General features: G+C 27.0%; 1 protein-coding gene across 2 annotated transcripts in view; it reads left to right on the forward strand.

Annotated features, from left to right (window-relative positions):
• Positions 1-22,360, forward strand: part of LOC107164817 (zwei Ig domain protein zig-8-like) — a 270,224-nt gene that overhangs the window by 14,897 nt on the left and 232,967 nt on the right. For both annotated transcript variants that reach the window (XM_089219194.1, XM_089219193.1), the window contains exon 2: positions 20,786-20,918. In XM_089219194.1, the coding sequence (XP_089075320.1) occupies positions 20,855-20,918 (64 nt within the window). In that variant the 5' untranslated portion in view covers positions 20,786-20,854. The remainder of the gene's footprint in view (positions 1-20,785; positions 20,919-22,360) is intronic.

Consider the following 22,360-nt stretch of genomic DNA (forward strand, 5'->3'; position numbering starts at 1 on the left):
TAATAGTAAAATAAATTGCTTTTATCAGAATATATTATCACAGAATATACAAAATATAAAATATAATATTATTGGCTGACAGACTGTTTTTGCTCAGAATCGTTTTTCGTATAGATTGAAACAATTGAAATTGAAATTTTACAAATCCATCATTGCAGTGACAGTACTAGACAAAAAGATATATAGCTAGTAGAATGTTACCCACTTTCTTGCGTTTTTGAATTTATGTAATTAACTTGAAAAATGCCTATTTATTTAAATCAATAATTAATAACACTATATTAATAAGCTTTTAATGAATATTTTAAATATATAACATATTAAATGCCTACATACGTACTAATATAAGACGAAAATATAAAGAAAACATATTTTAGCTAACCATAATGTTCTAATTTCTATAAAATGAAATTTTATTTTGTATTTCAAGACTAATTAAATCTACACGTATTTTGATTTTAATATTTTAACTAAGTTAAGTAAGACATATTTTTAAATGAAAATACGAAAGTCGCATTCATACATCAATGATACAATATTTGGAAAATAGTAATTACTTACTGTACTTATAATTTATATATACAGAATAAAGTGTTTAGTGACTATGCTACTTGGTTTTTATTTATTGTTAAATTAAGATCTTACGAAGATCATTAACAATATTTTTTCAGGCTTTCTTATTATTTAAGAAAAAACAACTTTTTCAAAATGTATAAGAAAAGAAATTGAACATTTTTTAATGTCTATTGATATCTCAAAAGCGTCAAAATAGTTATTTTGAACATTTTAATATGCGTAGACAATTTTTATATAATTATTTTATTAAAATGTATGTTTTCCAAGGTCATACAAACGTATTTGAGTAACACCAAAAAAATATTCTAAATTTGATTCAACCCAATACGTACTAGTTTTGCGTATAAATTCACATTTTTCCTTGATATTCGTCTTTTTTGTGGAAATGAAAGAATTTGTCTCAAAGGGGATAATAGACTGAAAACAACATATTGTTATCGTAAAATCAATACATTCATAGCTCTGTTCCGAATATAAAATTAGAATTTGGATATAATCATTACTCGACAAAAACATTATTGTGATCATGCTTGGTGAACCATCACATTCTACACACATAAAAATGCTGTGAAGGCATTGTTTAGTTGCGATTCTTTGAGAAAATACTCAAATACACACGAATATAGAGGCTTGATAACGTTTTTAGTAATATTTTCTGAATGCCTTTTCGCAGACTCAATAGAATCGCGACTGTGTACCGGGAGAAAAGCTTTGTGTGATTCCACGCATACTGCACTAGCGATGAACGGTACTGAGGCCCTCATAGACTCGACAATCGTAATATTGTATTATAAATCATAATATTATATATAGCTGCTTCTGTGAAATATACATATAAAGCAATTAACTGTGTGCGACTCGTAAGTCAAAACGCCAACGATAATAATATATAACATTCACATGCGCTATATACACACATATTAATATATTATTATATTTAATTTCGTACAGTCTTTTACGGTTATTTGATAAAAAATAATAATAAATTATACACGATTATGGTTTAGAATTCGGAGTTCTAATAAAAGAGATTTATGGAGAGTAAGTTATAGAATTAAAAAAAAAAAATAATAATCATATAATTAATTCAATCCTCTGATTATTAGTGTATAATTATATTGATGTAGATTATAATATGCTCCAACCACATATTCGTCATTCACGTCTTTGTTCTTATAAAAACTAAACTTTTTAATATTTCTATAACAAGTAACTTAAAAAAAAAAAAAAAAAAACATGAAATTATCAAATGAGCATACAATTAGTGAACAATAAAATGTTTTGGTGATTTGGTTTTACAAATTATTTAGATTTTTTAAGATGGGATAAACGACCCCATGATCAGTACTCCACTTCTTTATTATAATGTATTATAGCCCAGTAATCTTGAAGTTCCCCTTCAGAAAAAAATGAAATTTCATCGCATGATATGAAACTATAATATTATATTATGTAAAGCACTGAGTATCACCGATTCGTGTTCGCCAATGTGTTTCGAACATTCTGAATGGAGCAGTTGGTGGACTCTAATCGTGTCGTATAATCAAACCAACGACCACTTAAAAGATATTATTTATTATCTGAATATTTTTGTAAATTTTTACATGAAAAATTGGTATTGTAGAACCTCAATCATTTGGTTAATTTACCGGTTACGCGCGTGCATTATTACGATCCCGATTACAGTCAGTTACGCTATACTATAATGTTATAATAACACGGTTGACTGGGAGAAAAAAAAAATCATCTCTCGTGCATAATGCTTGGCCTAATACTATTATAATATACCGCCGACGCCAAACAGCAGACACGTGCTCATTTCATTCGTGAAAACGACAGTTCAGCGATTGCATAAAATGTATGGGACTCGTCATCCGTATGCCACGCCACCACTTCTGTGTAGATTATAGTTTTTTTTTTTTTAGAGTTTTTTACAACTCCGTCCCAGGATTTTAATATTTTTTTTTTTTTTTTATTCATTTCACCACGTTTAGCTGATTTAAAACAATACTGTCATCAGATGGCTCTGTATTACTGAATTAGTTAAAATATATCTATTATATTTGGTACCTAATCGAAATCTGATACATCGTTAAAAATAATGATAATCTCTGAACAACCTCAAACAGAAAATGTGAAATTATTTAAAACCAATTGTATTACAAATTCTATAATAGGTACTCAAAAAAATTATTAGTAATTTCTACCTAGTAAAGTATAATAAATTATAAAATATTGTTTTTAATTATGCATCAATATAATATAGGTAACAAGATTTTTGTAGGAACCTACCAACGAACCTATATTGTATGTGGCTTTATATAGATAATCACAACATTAATGTCCCCCTTAGTCTATTTACAATTAACACTTCAAATTAAATCGTCACTTAATTTGTACACATCAATTATGAGATCAGTGGTATCCTATGCCTGTCAAGTATGGTCAGTATGGGCTGCTGCTTCATTGACTAAAATAAACTAAATCCAAATTTAACATAATAAATTTCTGAGGATTTTCCTCAAAACACCATGGTTCATGAGAAACCGTTAAACTCACAACGATACGGGTATACCCTTCACAATACATGGTTAAAGATTCAGAAACTTTCACACTAAGCTAAAAAATTCAGACAGAGCCCATCATTACAACCTAGAAAAAAAACAGTCAAAATACGTTTGTAGCCTCGTCACATTCTCTTAACGGATACACAGATTCATCGTAAGAAGATCAATAAGACTTCATACGCTTATACTATTACTATAATTTACTCAATTATATCACTATCAATAATTCAATATCTCTAGTAATAACTCAATTCATTGTAAAAAATAAATACTTGTAATGTGCTGAAATATTTTATAATATTATAATATAGACGTTTATAATATATTATTCGTTTGTAATTCGTACGTGCCGTTATTAATGTAAGCATTATTTCTATAACAAATAATAAAATATATTAGAGTTAACACAATAACACTCTAATTCAATAGGACAAATTTTTATTTAAATAACAAGCTGAGAATATTTTTATTTTATTTTAAATAGGTGTAATATTTAAAAAAATACACCTTTTTCAGATTTCTGACTTAACAGTCTTTGTCACTCGGATGATTCAGTTTTTAATATGAATAATTGTCAATTATGTAGAGACTAATATACATAATACTTACATTATTTAATAACATTTAATTGAAATATTACTTTATCAAGATTTAATAATAACACAATCATGTGTCTTTATTAACAGTAAGATAATAGTTAGGTAAGCCTTAAAAATTATTAATAGAAGCTTGAAGTTATCAAAATGAAGCATTCAATTAACGAAAGTTATTTATTATTTAATCAATGAATAAAAACGAAAAATAAACTCTAAATCTACAATAACATTAATTTAACTTTATGTTTTTACCCAACAGTTAAGTGTGTTAAATGTTTTTAATTCCTCCAAAATATCAAACATACCATATACGCAGTAGTAGATACCTGTAATAACATAGCCTTACCAATAAAATATTGATCCCCCCTTTCCTCAAAAAGGTAATCCTATCTACGGTACTGAATAATAATATTTTAATCAGAACTCGGAATTCTTTCTGAACACCTAAGATTGTAAGCATCATTTTATATTTATGGAAAATGACGTTTATTATAAATAATAAAAGCATATATTGCACATTGATTTGTACGTATTTAAATACAATTAGGTTTTTAAAATAAATTAGTTGTATGAATGAAATATAATAAGTGATATCGTAATTTAAATATACATATTACTTATATCATGTGAATTGTTATCGTAGCTTTTTTTTTCTAATGGTAACTAAATATGTTCGTGTAAGGAAATTTATTTACATGATTCATTTGTCACGTATAAGTTTGTTTATAGTTTTCAGCAAATTAAATTAGATGTATTTTATTTTATTTAACTTTGAGGTGCTGGTAATTCCAATATTAATAAAAGAAACATACCATTATAATATTATAATAATTCAATCATATTTAAGGTATCAGACCCGGTTCACCCAGTTCACCGGGTCAACTTAATTTAAAAAAAAAAATTAGGCAAAACAACGTTTGCCGGGTCAGCTAGTTGGTATATAATAATATAGTAATTATATAATAAAATTGCATAATCACATGATAAAATAATCTTTTTACTGGGGCCCTCCCTTAGATATTAATATCCAGTAGGTACAATATATACCTATCTATTTCATTCCTAAAAGTTATTAGTTGATCCGCATGCTCTTCGTTGCCCATAAAAAATACCAACTCTATATGACTCAAAATGTTTGTTTAATTCGGTGTTTAATAACTGGCTAGTCATGTTTGAAACTTCCTGTGGATTTATAAATTTAAAAAAAAAACTCGAAAATGTAATATGAATAATGCGAAAACAATTTATATACAGTTTAATTTATTTTTCGCTTTACATTTAAATATTATGAATTGTATTCGATCAAAATGATAGTGATATCTAATTGAAACACGTACATAATTAACATAATTAATAATGATTAATAAATTGTAATTGTTTTTCTGAATTTTTCTATTACTCGTCAAGTAACTCCTTCGGAAAAGGACAAACCTTTAAAATGTCATCGCTCAATATTCGAAGTAAGAAAACTATTACTAGATTATTATTTTATTTGATACAAAACTTAACATAAAACTCTTGGAATTTTATATGGTTTAACTAACGAAATTTGTTTATTACATCACATAAAATAACATTAGATTTTATTGTGTGTAATTTAGGTTAGCTCAGTGAAATTATTTTGAATTATCTTCTTGAATATATGGTATGACAGTTCATATAATATTTTGTTATATTTTGTTTGTACAGTACATTTTCAAAGCTGAAGAATATTATTAAGTTCACTTGGTCCATAATGTACATATTACATATTATATATACTCGTACATGAATTCTTCCTTTCAAATGTATTATTGATTCTTTATATTATTAATTTCTAATAATCTCAGACCGACTAAAATATTAACAGAAGCTAATCACGAACAACTGTGATATCAATAAGATAATTTTGAATTAGAGTCTTCATTAACCTTTCTTGTGACGCTGACACGGTTTTATTCACATTTTTGATTTATAAGGAAGCTCAAAACTAATAAATATACAAAAAAATTCATCTCTGGTGTCAATAAATAATTTTATATAACTTTCTAGTTAGTAAGGTTTCCTTGATTAAAAAAATTATATGATCATGTATTGCAAAAAAAAAGTGTTATAAGAAATAATATTTTTTTTTTTCATTTTTATAATAATTATACGATCTACACTTTTTAGCATAATGAGTATAAGTGATAAGAGACAGAATAAAAAAAAAACACATGGTATTCGTGATTAAGAAGTCACCCACTAGTGACTCTTTGCATGATGGGAAATTTGGAAAGAAAGGTAATAATATTTTTATTTATTTATTTCATTTTTTTTTTTCCGGAGAGGAAGAGTTAGAGTGATTATTGTAAGATATCTCTGCATCATCTCCTTTTCAGTCGATGACGAGGATTATCAGGAAGTGTTAATTTATTTAAGTTATTGATTAGTGGGTTATTATGGTTTGCCAGACGTGAGAAGAATCGCTTGTAGAATAATACAGATTCCTCTTCTACTGATTTAATATTTAGATCGTTGTGGAGTGTTATGTTTGAAATGTATTACGTTAGTGAGTTAGTGAGTTGACGTAGAGTGATATTCTGATAAGATTGTATTTTGTTTAAATTCGATTTCTTGGCCGCGCCCCAGAGTTGAAGACCGTAAGTTCAGATTGGTTTTAAAAATGTTTTGTAAATTAGCAATTCATTTTTAAGCTTGTGTATTTATTTTTTGAAAGCATAGATTTGAGCATACGAGAACGAGAGTTTAAAATTAATCTTTTGGATCTGATGTGTGGATTTCAGGTCATTTTTTCGTCTAAGATAAGGTCTAAGTATTTAACTATATCGGATGCAGGTATAGGTGATCCAATGAAACTGGAGGATTCCACGTTTCAATTCAAGGTGAAGCGATGAATTGACTTGGTGTGATTCAGTTTTATTCTCCATTTGGTGTACCATGATGAAATAAGATTAAGATGAGTTTGTAGATTACCAGAGGCTATTTGGGGATTTTCATGAATTGAAATTAAAGCTTTATCATCAGCGTAATCTGCAACAATTGTGTTTTCGGTGACGGGTTGATCCGAGGCATAGATGTTAAACAATAGTGGAGATAGAATACCACCTTGGGGTACGCCTGCATTGATTATAGCCATTTGTGAGACACAAGTTCCAATGCGGATTTGAAAATATCGATCCGTTTGGTATGATTTAGTAAGGATAAACAGGGGAGGGGGAAGCAGTTTGCGAAGTTTAAAAAGTAAGCCATCGTGCCATACCCGATCGAATGCCTGTGAGATAACTAAAAAACACAGGAACAGTATTATTTACGTTCCAGCAAGGTTGATATAGAATCAACCAGGCGGTGTACTTGATGAATTATGTTATGTTTAGCACGAAATCCGAATTGAGATGAAGGAAGAATGTTATTTGAGATTACATGTGGGGATAGTCGTTGAAGAATAAGCCTTTCACAAATTTTTGAGAAAAATTGTAAGAGGCTTATAGGTCTCTATGAGTCTGGAGAGTCTGAAGGTTTTTTTGGCTTTGCAAGACTATGTGTGACAATTTTCACATAAGAGGGAAATATGATAGACGAAAAATTGCATTAAATATTTAAGTCAAAAGGACTATAGCTTTTTTAGGTAGACATTTTACAACCTCAGCTGTTATCAGGTCAAAACCGGGAGATTTTTTATTTTAATGTTTTAAAATTATATGTTTGACCTCGTTGGGTGTGGTGTATTTCACGGGAGGTCCATTAGGTAACGGAGAGTCTAAATATTTTCTAACATTATCTATGTGCTAAGGGTCTAGTATATCAGCGTGAGGTTGAAAAATATTTGATAAATATGTTTGATATACTTCTGCTTTTTCTAGGTCACTGATAGCTAATGTATTGTTTGCTTTTTTAAGAGGAGTAGAGGGAGATTTATATTTTAATAGCTGTTTAGTTTCTCAACAAAGGGAACAGTCAGCAACAGATATAGGTTGCGCAATTTTTGCTCAAAAGCATTTGCTTTGTGTTTTGCAAGGATTTTTTCAAAGAATTAGCAAGTTTGTTATAGGTGGATTTGTGTGAAGGAAGACGAAAGAGGTGGTATCTTGCTCTTGCTCTGAGTTTTTCCACAATTAAACTACGAATTTCTTCTGGGATTAAAGGGTAATTTAAATTATAGTTTATTAAATTGTTTGAGTTAACAGTTTTAATAGGTTTGATGGCGGCCCACGCTGCCGATTGAGTTAGAGCTGTAAAATTTTTGACAGCTTCGTCGATATCAAGATTAGATTTTAACCTAAAATTTAGGTTTATATTTTCATTTACTAAATCGTGAAATCTGTTTTGATCTGTATGGGTTGAGAATAATTTGAGTGGCTTAGTACGTTCTAATGGCGTGGCTGAAATTGTTAGGAGAACCGAGGAGTGATCAGAGTTTAAATCAAGGATGTTTTGGTACAGAAATGTAGGTTGCTGGGTATCTTAGCGGTAAAAATATCAAGAATGTCAGGTTTTTTTTTAGTGAGGTAGGCCAATAAGTAGGTCCAGGAGGCGAGAGAATATTAAAATTTTTTTCGTTGGAAAAGCTGTGTAGTATGATACCACGAGGGTATAAGATACAATATTAAAATTATTTTTTATTTATTTTTATCTACATGTAGTTCTACTAATAATTAAATAATTAATTTCAATTTAGTTTAATCATGCTTTAAATAGAGTAAATTGAGACTTTGAGGTAATCTTCATTAAAATTGAATGATAATCAATATTTTTATAAGTATTTTATAAAAAAAAAATTGTCAATGAAAAATATCATTGAGTAAAGATAAACTTATACAGTTTATGAAATATATTACCTTATGGTTTCAAAAACATTTTTCACTTTTAATTATTATAACTATTGTGAAAACTATTAATGTTTAATTAGAGAAATCCAAGAATTCTTTACATAATATATATGTTTATATGTTTAAATAATTTGAAAAACAAATTTGTTTTTATATTTTCTATAAATACATTTCAGATATAAGGCGAGTTTAAAAATACCATTATATAATAATTTTATAAATCGGAAATTGAATCTTAATGAACACTGGAATGGTATTGTTATAATTTTCTCAATACATTTTTTTGATTAAGAATCATCTTGAAAAAAATGTTTAAGAAAATGCTTGTTAAACAAGCACATGATCTTTACAATTTTTTTTTGTCAATGATTTAAAAGTGTTTTTCAATTTAATAATATTAGTTATTACACATAACTATATTGGTACCTACCTTGCTAAGGTTAAGATAATACAAATCTATGGTTAAATAAATAATTTTCTATTTCCCGACTTTTGATTATTTTATACAATATATATATTATATATATTTTTGTTTTTTTGTCACCTGTAAAATAAAATATGTTAATAACCAATATAAAGAGTGTGGCGTAAGGGACTGATGAGTTTAATAGAGTCATTAGCCTGAGATAAGATAAGTGCAGGTCTTTATCAGAGGGCTATTTTTAATTCCACGGTTATACCGTTTTTAGTCGTAATCGTAATTATGATTTCGACAGGTGTACATCGAGGTTTCATTGTGCGTGTGTATTACGTAAATAACCATTCTATGATTGATACACTAAAAGCTTTTCATCTAAACTTCAGTATTCCACGAGTCCATGTCCTTCTACTAACATTATTAAGTTTTGGATATGGTAATTAGAAGAAACTGGAAGTACCCTAAATTGTCGGAGACATGGGCCATCAGAAATGCTAAGAACTCCGAAAATGTGCAGTTTGTTAGTGAGGCAGTTGAATACTGTCATCAAGACGCTTTTTCCGGAAAAACGTGGTTGCTTTGGAAATCTCAGGCTGTTCTAAGAGTATTATTTTTCATGAAGATTTGTCATTCCATCGCTATAAATTAATGTTTGTCCAAGAGTTAAATGCTACTGACTGTGATAACTGTAAAAATCTCTGTCAGCAAATTCTTCTGCAAATCCTTCCGACAACATTTTTTTTTCTGTAGTGACAAGGCCCATTCTCATCTTTCTACAACTTTAAATCAGTACAATTTTCGATATTAGCTGAAAATAACTCAAAATGCTCCATGAAAGACCACTTAACTCTCCTAAAGTGATAGTTCGGTGCGCTGTGTTCCAATTTGGAGTGATCGGACCGTACTTTTTTAAGGAGAAAAAGATAGTCACTGCCACATCTACTTGTTACGTTGTTATGTTAAAAACTTATCTGCAACAAAATTTTGATGAAATTGCTGATGAACATGGTTTGAGAGATGTATAGTTTCAACAAGACGGGGTTATAGAACACACCGCTCGAATTTTACTTGCAGCTGTTTGTTGAAAAATATTTCCTGGGTGATTAATCTCTCTGAGGGATGACATAGGCTGGCAAACATGTTCCCCCAATTTAAACACGTGCGACTTTTTCCTCTGAGGCCACCTTAAGGATAAGGTTTTCAGACAGAAATTGTCCCTATACCATAGACTTTAATGCATGAAATTAGTGGTTGTGTTATAATACTGTAATACAAATCAATTACCAACGTTTTGAAAAATGTATAAAGACGCATATATCATGACGATATACACAGATGAAAAATTACGTCTTTCTGAAAAATGTACAGTAGGACATGCGGACGTTAAAACTAAACGATTCTTCAGGTTAAAACGATTTGATTAAGTAAAGTGCACGTAACAAATCTCGGAAAAGTTAAACCCTAGTTCGGATATTTAGTGCCATCTACAGCTATCGTATAATAAAATTATACGTTTGTACACGGAAAACGTACACACTTTTCATTCACTGACTACTTCAAAAACTCGTAGCAAAACGACTACTATTTTTTTCGACATAGTTATTATTGATGCGTGAAAGAAATGCCAATGTTTTTCCTATATTCTCATGCTTGGTATGGAACATCGAAAAGGAAATAACAATAAGAACAGACGCTACGGCGCCGCTATAAAATTTTCTAACGACTAGCCGCCTCAACGGACGGACGCATCAAGAGAGACCGGATGAAAGGGATAGCAGGGCATTTTTTACCATTATTTTATTTTATTTGATATTTATTTATTTTTTTATATTCATATATAATATACATTCGAATGAAAATTGTTATTATTTAAGGGTGTGCCCGGTCGATGCCGATTTGGCCGGGAATCAAATGAAACGGACCGGGTGAACTGCGTGTGGTAGCGTCGAATGAATGGGGCGATAAATAATATCCGCGCAATATCAGCCCCCGGTGGGGTATGAATAATTGTAAGTTGCACATCATGTGCATGAGCGATTGGGTAGAAAATAAAGGCGAATGGTGGTGAACCACAACTGTGTTGTACATACCATGAATGTGTCAAAATATGAGCAATGTGAATCACTACTGTAGGCAGAACAAAATATTATGTTCGAAAAACTACTCGTCCAATTCATGGACACTGAAAAATAAATGATAATATAAAAATAATAATCAAATATTTATTACGGGCCAAAAAAATTATATCATTGTCTAATAGTTAATACATTGCAGTAGATCATAATCCATCGTAATATTAGTTTGCTATACGATTAAGTATTTACTGAAATTGTTACTATACTAAATTTTTAACCAACTGTTGTTTCGTAAAATACAGCTATAATAAGTAATTTTTTATCAAAATTATCTAGTCTTTGCCCTTTTGTCATAAACATTTTTTTAATAGTTAAATTATATTTTTTTTCCTAAAGGCTGTTTTTTATCAGTATAGATTTTTTTATTTTTCATATATATATGAGGTCTTTCTATTATGAGAACTATTACAAAAGCTATGAAAACATAATAATCATTAAGTTGCATAATAAATATGTTTAAAAGTGTACAAATATTTAAATTGATCCAATATACTTATTTATTTACTTACATGTAATACTATGTTTGATTCCTTATGAAAGATTAAAAAAATAAAAAACACAAGCGTTCATTTTATTTAAAGTATTTTTTAATTTATTAAGGTTAAAAACAATAATAATTTTAAATCTAGATTGGATAAAGTAATGTAACTAATTTAGTTCATTGGAATTCAGTAAACTTTAAACTATTTGAATTAGAATAAACTTTACAATATAATGTTATGAACTGATAATAAACTCGCAATAATAACATTTATATTGGTATTTTGAAAAACTTTTAACCAAAACTTCTTATTTTCTCATCGTGACTAATAACTATATATTTTCTAATATATAACCCCGATCTGTAAATATTTAGTCTATCGTTGTAGTTGTATAAAGAATATATTTTATGTAGTATAATTTTTTTATACAGACATCAATATGTCACAATAGTACAGTCTATTTATTTATTTATTTATTTATTTTTATTTTTTATTAATATTTACAATTAGACATTCCTAGCCGATAGGCTAACTACATCTATGGATAATAAGTAATATTCATTTTTTGCTATTTTAATATGATAACAGTATAGTAGTGATATAGTGATAATAACAATAGTAAGACGACGATAGCAATAGTTAAGATTGGTTAGACATAATGTAGACAAAAATTTTAGTGTAGATAAACAATAATTACATATTTACATTCTAGTTTATGATTTAATTAATAGTAATTAACGAATAGTACAGTCTATAACAGTGTTTCTCAACCTTTTTGATATCACGGATAATAATATTTTTTTCATGCGGAACCTCTTTGAAAATTATCTTTAGGAACATAGGTTAAGAAACGCTGGTCTATAAAACGATCATGAAATCTTCAAAATTTAGAACCATATTAACTGTCCGAAATAATACTGTTGTTATATAAAATTCTCATACTAAAAACTAAATAGAATATAAAACACCTAATATTTATTTCAAATGGTTAAAGAGATTATTTAACTACTTTCTTGTCAAATTAAATTTATATAAGCCAAATAGAACATATTTGGATATGGGTAATTGATTAATGTGTCAAATTTTGATATTACGGATTTCCCGTTTTCCACTGTCCCACATATACTAGCTGTTATTCTGCGTTCCTACATGGTATAATAATATTATGGTTAATCCACTGAGTCCATTTAAACATTACAAATAATCAATTGATGGATATATTGGGGTTAATTAATAAATTATTATTATGTTCAGTTGAATCTATAACATTATTAAAATAATGGCACTTAACTTATTATAAGCAATTTGCATCCAATAATATATACGGAAGTACTACCTGAAGTCTGAATCTCGGTCTGAATAGTAATTTGACAAAACGTATCTGATTACAACGGAAAAGAGTGTTGTACGTAACAAAAAAAAGTATTGCGTATATTAAATGTTTTAATATAAATGATTACGGTCTAGTCTTGAATTTATTGAGTTATTAAGAAGACGTCAATTACCTGCATGTCATGTATGTGTTTAAGTAGCTAACATGTTTAAACATAGAAAATCTATGTCTCTATCTAATATAGATATTCTATATGATTTATTTATTGTTAATATTAAAGCATATTTGATGTTACGTAAATAAAATTTTTCTCTGTAAATAAATTTTTGATATAATCACAACCAGTCAGGTTTTAAAATAAAAAATAAAAACAAGCTAACTTAACCTAATCTAATCGGGTACGATATACTCTTAAGATGATATCAACGCACTTATTGTTTTCTGTCTACGGCCCAAATGCAACATACCAAACTTACGCTTAGCTAAACTTACTATGTGTTATTAGTTTTAGTATTAGAGTGAATTCACCTATTATCAAACTCTTCCCTACGATAGATTTCTTACGATATTTAAATAGCCAACGTAGAGAAACAAAATAATGTTCTTAACTTAAAGTTTAATAATAGGTGAATTCACTCACTATTAAAAGTAACAACATAGGGTGTGCTAACATACATTTTTTTTTTTAAGATGATTCCAAATATTTTATTAATATTGAAGATAATATAAAGTTTCATTTCATTAAACATACATATGCATATCATACATATCAAGGATAATAGTATGTGGTCGGTTTCAGTTACATGTGTGAAAAATTACAGCATAAAGATTATCCAGATGTAGAATTATCATATTTAACTCAACACTATTGAGCTATAAAGATAGTGATCTTACAAAAAGCTTTTTTTTTATGGTCGTTATACTAACCAACATTAATCTTTATAAATGGTATCATAATATAATATATAGGTAAGTAAAAAATGACGTAATGTATAAAAGTTAAAATGTCAAAACTAAAAATGAACATATTGATGGTTTATTGTCTATTTCTATTAAATTACTGCGATACTAAATGTATAGTTAAATTTCACAAGCTTTAATGTTCAATGTTTGTATCTACTCAAATGCGTTGGTATTCACCACATGATTTCTTTTAAACTTTGATTAAACTTTTTGGGCACCTCATCACAATTGTGTTATATCGTTTAAATTTGTTGTGACTATAGTCATACACAGTTATCCTTTATTCCCCATTATACTATAACTGGATATATCCAGTTCGAATTATGTTAGGTATAGATCATATACCTCATGGTAAACCCATGCCAATTACACCCTTATTCGAGTCAGGGAAAAGACTACCATTTATAATATTTGTTGTTGTCCAATTTCTACATCATTCTTGTATGCTATGAAGGTATGATTTTTTTAGTTTATTTGGTATAGTTTAAAGAAGTTTTCTTTACAGAAAATAAACATATTGTGTAGAAATTAAACCAATGCAAAAGAAATAAAACACACGTTATTTAAATGTTCATAAAGATATAGAAATAAATGGTAAACGAGTAGGGTGGTGATACCATCTTAGGTAACTAAATTTTAGAAGATAAAATTATTGATCAAGGCCTAAAATAAAAATAATCCATGATATGGATTTCATTCATAAATAAATTATTTGTTTCAAAATAAAAAATGAGAAATGGACAAATGGTAGAGAATTTAATCGGTTTTTAAAAGTTAAATCAATCCAACCATATACCATATATATTATGCGTATGATAAAAGTACAATCTTAGATCATATTATAAACATAAGTTTTGCACACTAACATTTTAAGAAAACATTAAAAGATTATATAACTTTTATAATGTTATTCAATATAAGTTTAGAATAATGAAAAACAAGAGTTTTTTGTTTTTCTTTAATAATAAAATATCGTAAGATAATTTTGTAAATGGTGACGAGGGTAATATTACTTTCAGTAGTATAAAATTATTGATTTTGCATAAACAGTCTTTAGTTTTAATACTTAAACATAGGAAATATATGTTATGTAAAATGTGCACAATAGGGTCAAGTTTTGTTGAGAGAAACGTGATTAATTATTATCCAATAGATGGTATGACAAAACCATTTGAAATTGTATATAAACGACTCTATCTGGGTGTGGAAAACACTGACAATTAAATTATTAATGAAAACATACAGCGGATTTGGTCAAAAATCGTATACCTCATAACATATTTAATGGGTATATAGCGTACGCTGTACGCCGAATATCGTACATAGTCTGCATATTACATTATATATATATATATATGTGTATGTGTGTGTGTGTGTGTGTGTGTGTGTGTGTGTGTGTGTGTGTGTGTGTGTGTGTGTGTGTGTGTGTGTGTGTGTGTGTGTGTGTGTGTGTGTGTGTGTGTGTGTGTGTGTGTGTGTGTGTGTGTGTGTGTGTGTGTGTGTGTGTCTGTGTGTGTGTGTGTCTGTGTGTCTGTGTGTCTGTGTGTGTCTGTGTGTGTCTGTGTGTCTGTGTCTGTGTATAATATTAGATATTATTATTTATATAAAGGTCATGATTTAAAAAAAATATACACATTACATATTATAATATATTATAATATATTCGATAAAATTATTATTTGGTGAAATGATCGTGTAGTGATCCCTCACTAACGCCTATATTTTGAGTTCGACGACGTTGGACGACGATCAAGTGTTTAAAAGGAGAAGGTTACAGAGTTTATAAATAGTACAATGTTACAAATTATAATTAAATGTTTTTTTTATTGATCGCAAAAAATAACATCGACAACAAAGGCCATTAGTTACAAAGAAATTAAATGTTTATTGAGTTAAAATAAAATAATATAAATTTTAGCACAGAATGAAAAATAATATAGAAGTTAATAATCTATTCACTAAAAATAATGGGAAGGAACTTAATCTGGAGGCTATGTAGAGTACGCGGACTCTACGACCAGATAAGTTCTACACGTATGGGAGATGATTGAACTAATTACCTATAATTCTGCTATGGACGAAGTCCTGTATTTATGCAGAATTTGGGTGGCTAAATTGTTACACGTAAGATGGAGGTCAGTCAAAAGGTACCGACGTGGTTGTTATTGCCAAATATAGCTGAAAGTAGTTCCTATTCATAGCTTTTTAATAATCAAATATGTTCAATGTTCATGAATTGTAATAAATCAAAAATGGTAATAATATTATGTGGTTTTTCACGTACATGCTCCTGTAATCCTATAAAACTTAAAATAGTAAAGTGACTACGTCAGTTTAGTATAGTATTTCTATTAATTTGCAAGAAATCTGAAATGGTAATAAATTAAAGTTGTTTTGACGTGGTTTTTGACTCTTTGTTAGGTACTAATGTATATTATTTATTTATTTATCGCTACATTGTAATATTTAAAATAGTAAATTGACTTATTCAGTAACAATCGTCTCAAATTTATGAACATGCAATTATGTCAAACATCGATGAATGAATTGCAAATGCCTGAGTATCATATTAATTTATAAAGTTGTAATTGTCATTAATATTTTACAGTGCAGTTGGTCAGACAATCAGGTGATGAGTTGAAAAATATTGGTTATGACAGTAAACTGACAGAGACGGAAATAAATTAATCAAATCGAGAATAATAAACAGCTAAATACGCCAACGATTATATTATGGTTCCTATGCAACCATATTACTGTAATAATATGTTCGTCACTGAGATATGACCAATAAATCCGATTTATCTTAAATTTGTGTTTACGTACAAACTAATGAACATGTTTTAATTTTCCTTATTTATTTTACAACACATATTTATGAAAATTTTTTTTTTAAATTGTTTCACACTTTAAGGTACCTAATTAATAAAATAATAAGTGGTTCTAATTAGATAACATTTTAGTTAAGTTAATATGTCGACTACTAACAATTCATTAAGATAATATATTTATTATTACATACCATTTAACAAAAAAACAAAAAAATCTTGTCAAAAATAATAGTTAGGATGTTATATAGTGTTTAAAGTAAAAGAGCTAATTTCTTAAAAACAGTAATCACCTGGTTATTGCATGAGATACAAAGTCTGAGCTTCGTGCCAAAATATCTATAGTTAAATACACAGAAAATATCGAGATAAATAGCTCGCAGTGTCACGATGAACGGATTGTATAGAATATAATAAAAATACAAATGAAAATTTTATATCAATTTATGCTATATTATTACAGACTTCGAGAAAATATCATTGTCGATTGAATAAAAAAATAAAATAATGCTATTTATGTATAATGTATATATTGTGATTTTTCATGGAAAATAAAAATAGTATTCCCATCGAGATTGAGGTACTTCAAGAGTACAATTGAACACGTAGAGCTCAACACTTCCATGTAATGATTAGAGTGCTAAAAGCTGATATAATTATGATAATTCCACAGTCGTTTCGTTTGATGAGTATTATGATTGCGTTCACTGGTAGATTGATTATGTAATTAATATTATTAACTGTATATTACGAATTACGATTAAATTTTAAAAAAGAAAAATTGTGAATACAATTAGGCAAACATATAAAAAACATTAACAACAATAATACTAAGGATTTTATTGAACAGAATAATTAACCATAAGCTATTATACAATTGGTTGGACAAAATACCATAATATATTATATCTAATAAGATATTAAATAAGTTTTCATTGCACATTACATTACCAATCTCAAAGACATTCTCTATTTTCATGTTGTCATATTTATAATATGTAATTTGTCACAAATGTTTAGTCTATAGAAACGTACACTATATTTGGTAAAATATGATATTTAAATACTATATATTCCTCAGAAACAAACAAAAATGACTGATTGTTTATATAAATATTTTAGTTGTGAATTTGGAAAGTAAATTATAATTAAATATCGATTTTAAAGAAATTTATGTAATATAAATATTTTTAAGTTATTATTTGTAAACCATAATATATGCACGTAAAAAAGATAATGTCTTCTACTGTTGAAGCTTGTGAGTTATGGTTAATAATAATAAAAAAATTGATTTATTCATTTGTTTTTATTTATTGTATTTTATGAAAATTAATTAAAATCAGAAAGACATGGACAATATAATACTATAATAAATTATTTTAAAAGCAACAAATTTTTGTAATCTAATTAGTAGAGATACGTTGTTAGGTTGTAAAATATTAATATATTATTATAAAGCACATAATATCATACACTGAAAAAAAATATCTAACTAAATCTATGAGTTGATTCATATTTTCAATTTTGGACAATAGGAGTACACGCAATTTATTTATTATAAAATAATTACAAATTCAATACACGTACAACAGGAATTATAATTAATGGCGGACGGTTTACACGTGATCATCAAATATTTATAGGGCAGCAAACCATATTTAATAAAACGATATCCAGTAAAATTACAAGATACGTGTGTTACAATGATTTTTTATGGTCTCCACTTTCCAGATGTTTTTTTTTTTACTTTTAAACATGTTTTTACGTTAAACAATTATTATATTGGACTACGTAATTCATTGATAACAGTATTAAACGGGTGCTAAACTATGTTATCGGTAAATGTATAATTTGTTTTTGCTTAGTACCGCTAACAATACAAAGCATTAACCTATATAATTTATGAACAATAACACACTTCATCCTTTTACATTGCAAAATCTATCAAGCAGATTATAAACAAACAGACATCAACACAAATTTCATCAATATTAAATTACATTTAAATATATAATTTAACATTGGCGTGATAAATATATATTTTATTCAACAAACTTATCAACATAAATTGCTATTATTAACATTATATAAAAATAATCTGAAACATATGTTTGTTTTTAAAATATTTTATTTTTATTTCTGTATACTGAATGCGTAATAACAAACAATTTGGTTCTTCAATAATGTATGTAAAAACTTTGACTGTAGTAAACAATTTATTATTACAGTTAAAACTGATCGAGCGATTTGTTTGCATTATTTTTGATGTATAGTATATATGTATGTATGTATATAGCCATATAGGTACACTAAACTTTTTGAATAAATCTTAAGAATTTATTTTTGTTAAAAAGTCCACTTCAACGGTATAAGGAGATTGATCAGAAATTTAAAATAATAGTTACTTGGATTCTTTAAACTAATTTATAACATTACACTAAAATACTACAATATACTACTCCAGAAGCAAGATTGGTCATAGTTTTTAAATTTTGAGCAAAAACGAATGTTTTTTTTTACGTACCTATCTGTTTTGTATAATAATCTATTTATTTCTTTTTGATTAGTATTTTTTCGGGTGGTTTCATACTACAGTATTATAATAGCTATATTTGGAACTTCTTGCATAGTCACCACTATTGGAGAAGGGATTATGTACTCCGAATATTTCCATATGCCTCTTAGATGAAGAACAACAAGTCTCAGAATTGTGTTATACACAAAGCTAAAAACCAACTAAGAATAATAATTGTAATAATTACTATTGCAAATTAATCCGTACAACAACGTTTTGTGTAGTTTTGATAAAATGGGAAAAGGATTAAGTTATAAAGTAACTTTATTCTAAAGTTGATTTTAGTTATAGCTTTAATCAACTAACTTAGAAATTAAAAATCAATTTACAATTACTTAAAAATTGAGCTTTAAAACTTACAATTTATTCAGTGTAATAAGGTGAAAATGGGGAATAATTGCAAACACGTGTAGAGACTTAGGTTGGTTTAAACCGACAATTTTATTTATATTTTGTGACAGTATAGAATTGATGGAAACATATGTTGTTACAATGTCAGTTTATCCTAACGCATTCTGTATTAAAAATGTAATAATGAAAAAACCAAGTTTTCTAAAATGAAATTATTAACTTATAATAGAAACTAATTAAATTATTTAAAAAATAGTATATATAGTGAATAAATAATGCGTGCTATTGATTATAAACTATGTTTTATTTTTTTTTCTACAAGTACTTCTATTACAATGGCATTTAAGTCATTTTTAATTTAATTTAATAGAAATCAATAAGATATTATGGTATTTTAATCAAATATTTCCATTTTATATTTTGTCCGTGTTTTTACTTTGAAAAAAAAAAAAAAAACTAATCTTTAATATACAAAATTATTATAAATAACATTACCATGATGAAAAATTATATATTTGTTTCAATATAGACTTCTGAAATTCCTCCTATCTTTTTCACTGTTTATTTTTGTCCAGAAACGAAATATTCTTATTTTGGTGTCTTGTGTGAGTACTGATTAAGTATATTATACTCTGTTTTATTTGAAATTATTATTTGTTGTACATTGAGAGAAAAATTATTTTTTAAAACAATAGTGTCAAAATAAAATCCTTTTTTTATCGTTATAGCATTAACAACAAGGTTATTCGCATACAATTAAGGTTTAAATTAAAATTATAACGTAAATATTAATAACGTGTACATTATAATGTACATTGGGTGACTTTTAAAGTGGTATAAGATTATATTATTAAGTTGCATACTTACTTAATTCGATATTTTTTAATAAGTTCATTATTTTTTTACAGTCAGCAAAGGATCCTATATATTATCATATATTATCTAAATATAATAATTAGCATAAGTACTATTAAAGTAATACACTTTTTAAGAACACTCTTTCACCGTTGTTAATATTTTAATATTAACCAATCTTTAATTTGTATATTTTGCATTAATTTTTAAATAAAATAAAATACATTTTCCATTTTTGGTAGATGATATTGGCATAATATTTATATAGTTATATAAATACTTATTTGTCGTGTTTCAGGGCGATACAAGAATGCGATGCTTATCAGTGGTACTTTAGCTGTCCAACTGAATTTATAAACCTTAGCGGATGACCTTCATACATTTCAGGGAAATGGTACCAAATTTGTTTTTAGTTGCACTGTTTATCAATGGTAAGTTATACATCTATTTAAATATTTAAAATATAAATATTATATTATTCATTAATATTAATTTATTGTTATGATGTGGTAATTATAACACATACAAAAAACGTGTTTCAACCAACTATATATTCCCTTATAGTTGAAAAAACTACTAAAAATAACCACCCAATAGCTATTGGCCAACTAATATTGGCTAAAATATATGGCTAATGTTGCCACAGATTAATTGATAAATGGTAATAAAATAATAATTTATTGTTGTGAAATGAAAATTTCTTTCTTTTATTTTTTGATTGAAATACAATATCTGCGTATAGTTGTTTTATAATTAATAAAGTTAGATACACATAAATGCATAGGCTATTTTTATTCTTATATACCCTAACACCAACTTCTGATGTTTTATATAGAAAAAAAAAACTATTAAAAATAAATTAATCTTTATTTTAATTTGAAGTGAGTTAAAGGTTAGGTTATGCTAAGTAAATAATAGAAATTAATATATAATACATATTAATACTTATTATAACCTAACTTATAAAGTACGATTGAAAAATATAATCACTTTTGTCGGATCTAATTTATAAATTTTCACTATAAAGGGTTTAATTTAAAATAATCGAAAAAATATAAAATTAAAATAGTTAGACGCCTAATTGTTTAGAAATATTATAATAGTTAATAGTCATAGGTTAATTACTATTGCATAAAAAAATCATCATATTATGGATGCATAGCTGTAATAATTAAGTAGTAAATATTTTTCTCTTCTTTTGTCTTAAATATGTATATATCATTAGTGAAATACAATTTCATTGTATTGTATTGTATTCATTGTATGAATTTATGAATTCAGTTACATGGATTTGTGTACCAAAATAGGTTACTTTTTATAATTTTGAATTTATAACCAACATTTTAGTTTCTTCAAAAGAGTAGTTTTGAATGATTTTCAACTTTTCAACAATAATATAGGTTTGGTTGATATGGAAACTATATTTAAAATTCTTATAAGTTATCACCTAATATAAGCTTATAAAGAATGTATAAGCTAATGGCCTTTGTCGCCGATGTTTATGAAAACAATAAAAAAAGAATGTATAGTTTATACAATTTTCTGAATATTTTAAGTTCATATATACTATATAAATTATGAAATTTATTTTATTTCTTTGTTAAACTATTTTTAAGGATTATCCTAAATATATTTTGATAACTAAGAAGCTCATTAAATTCTTAATTTATAAAAATTACAATAAAAAAAAAAATAAAATCGTCTGATTAACAATTTACTATAAAACAAATTTGGTTTTCATTTAATAAAGTAGGTTTGCATCATCATTGTAAGCTTCTTAAATTATTATAAAATACATACACCTATCTATATTTTTGAAAATTTGTTTCGTTAAATATAATTAATAATAAAAATAAATTGTATTTTAATAAGT

Source organism: Diuraphis noxia, unplaced genomic scaffold (genome assembly GCF_037042655.1).
Source record: "Diuraphis noxia isolate RWA-SAM2 unplaced genomic scaffold, SU_Dnox_SAM2 contig0002, whole genome shotgun sequence".
Taxonomy (NCBI): domain Eukaryota; kingdom Metazoa; phylum Arthropoda; class Insecta; order Hemiptera; family Aphididae; genus Diuraphis; species Diuraphis noxia.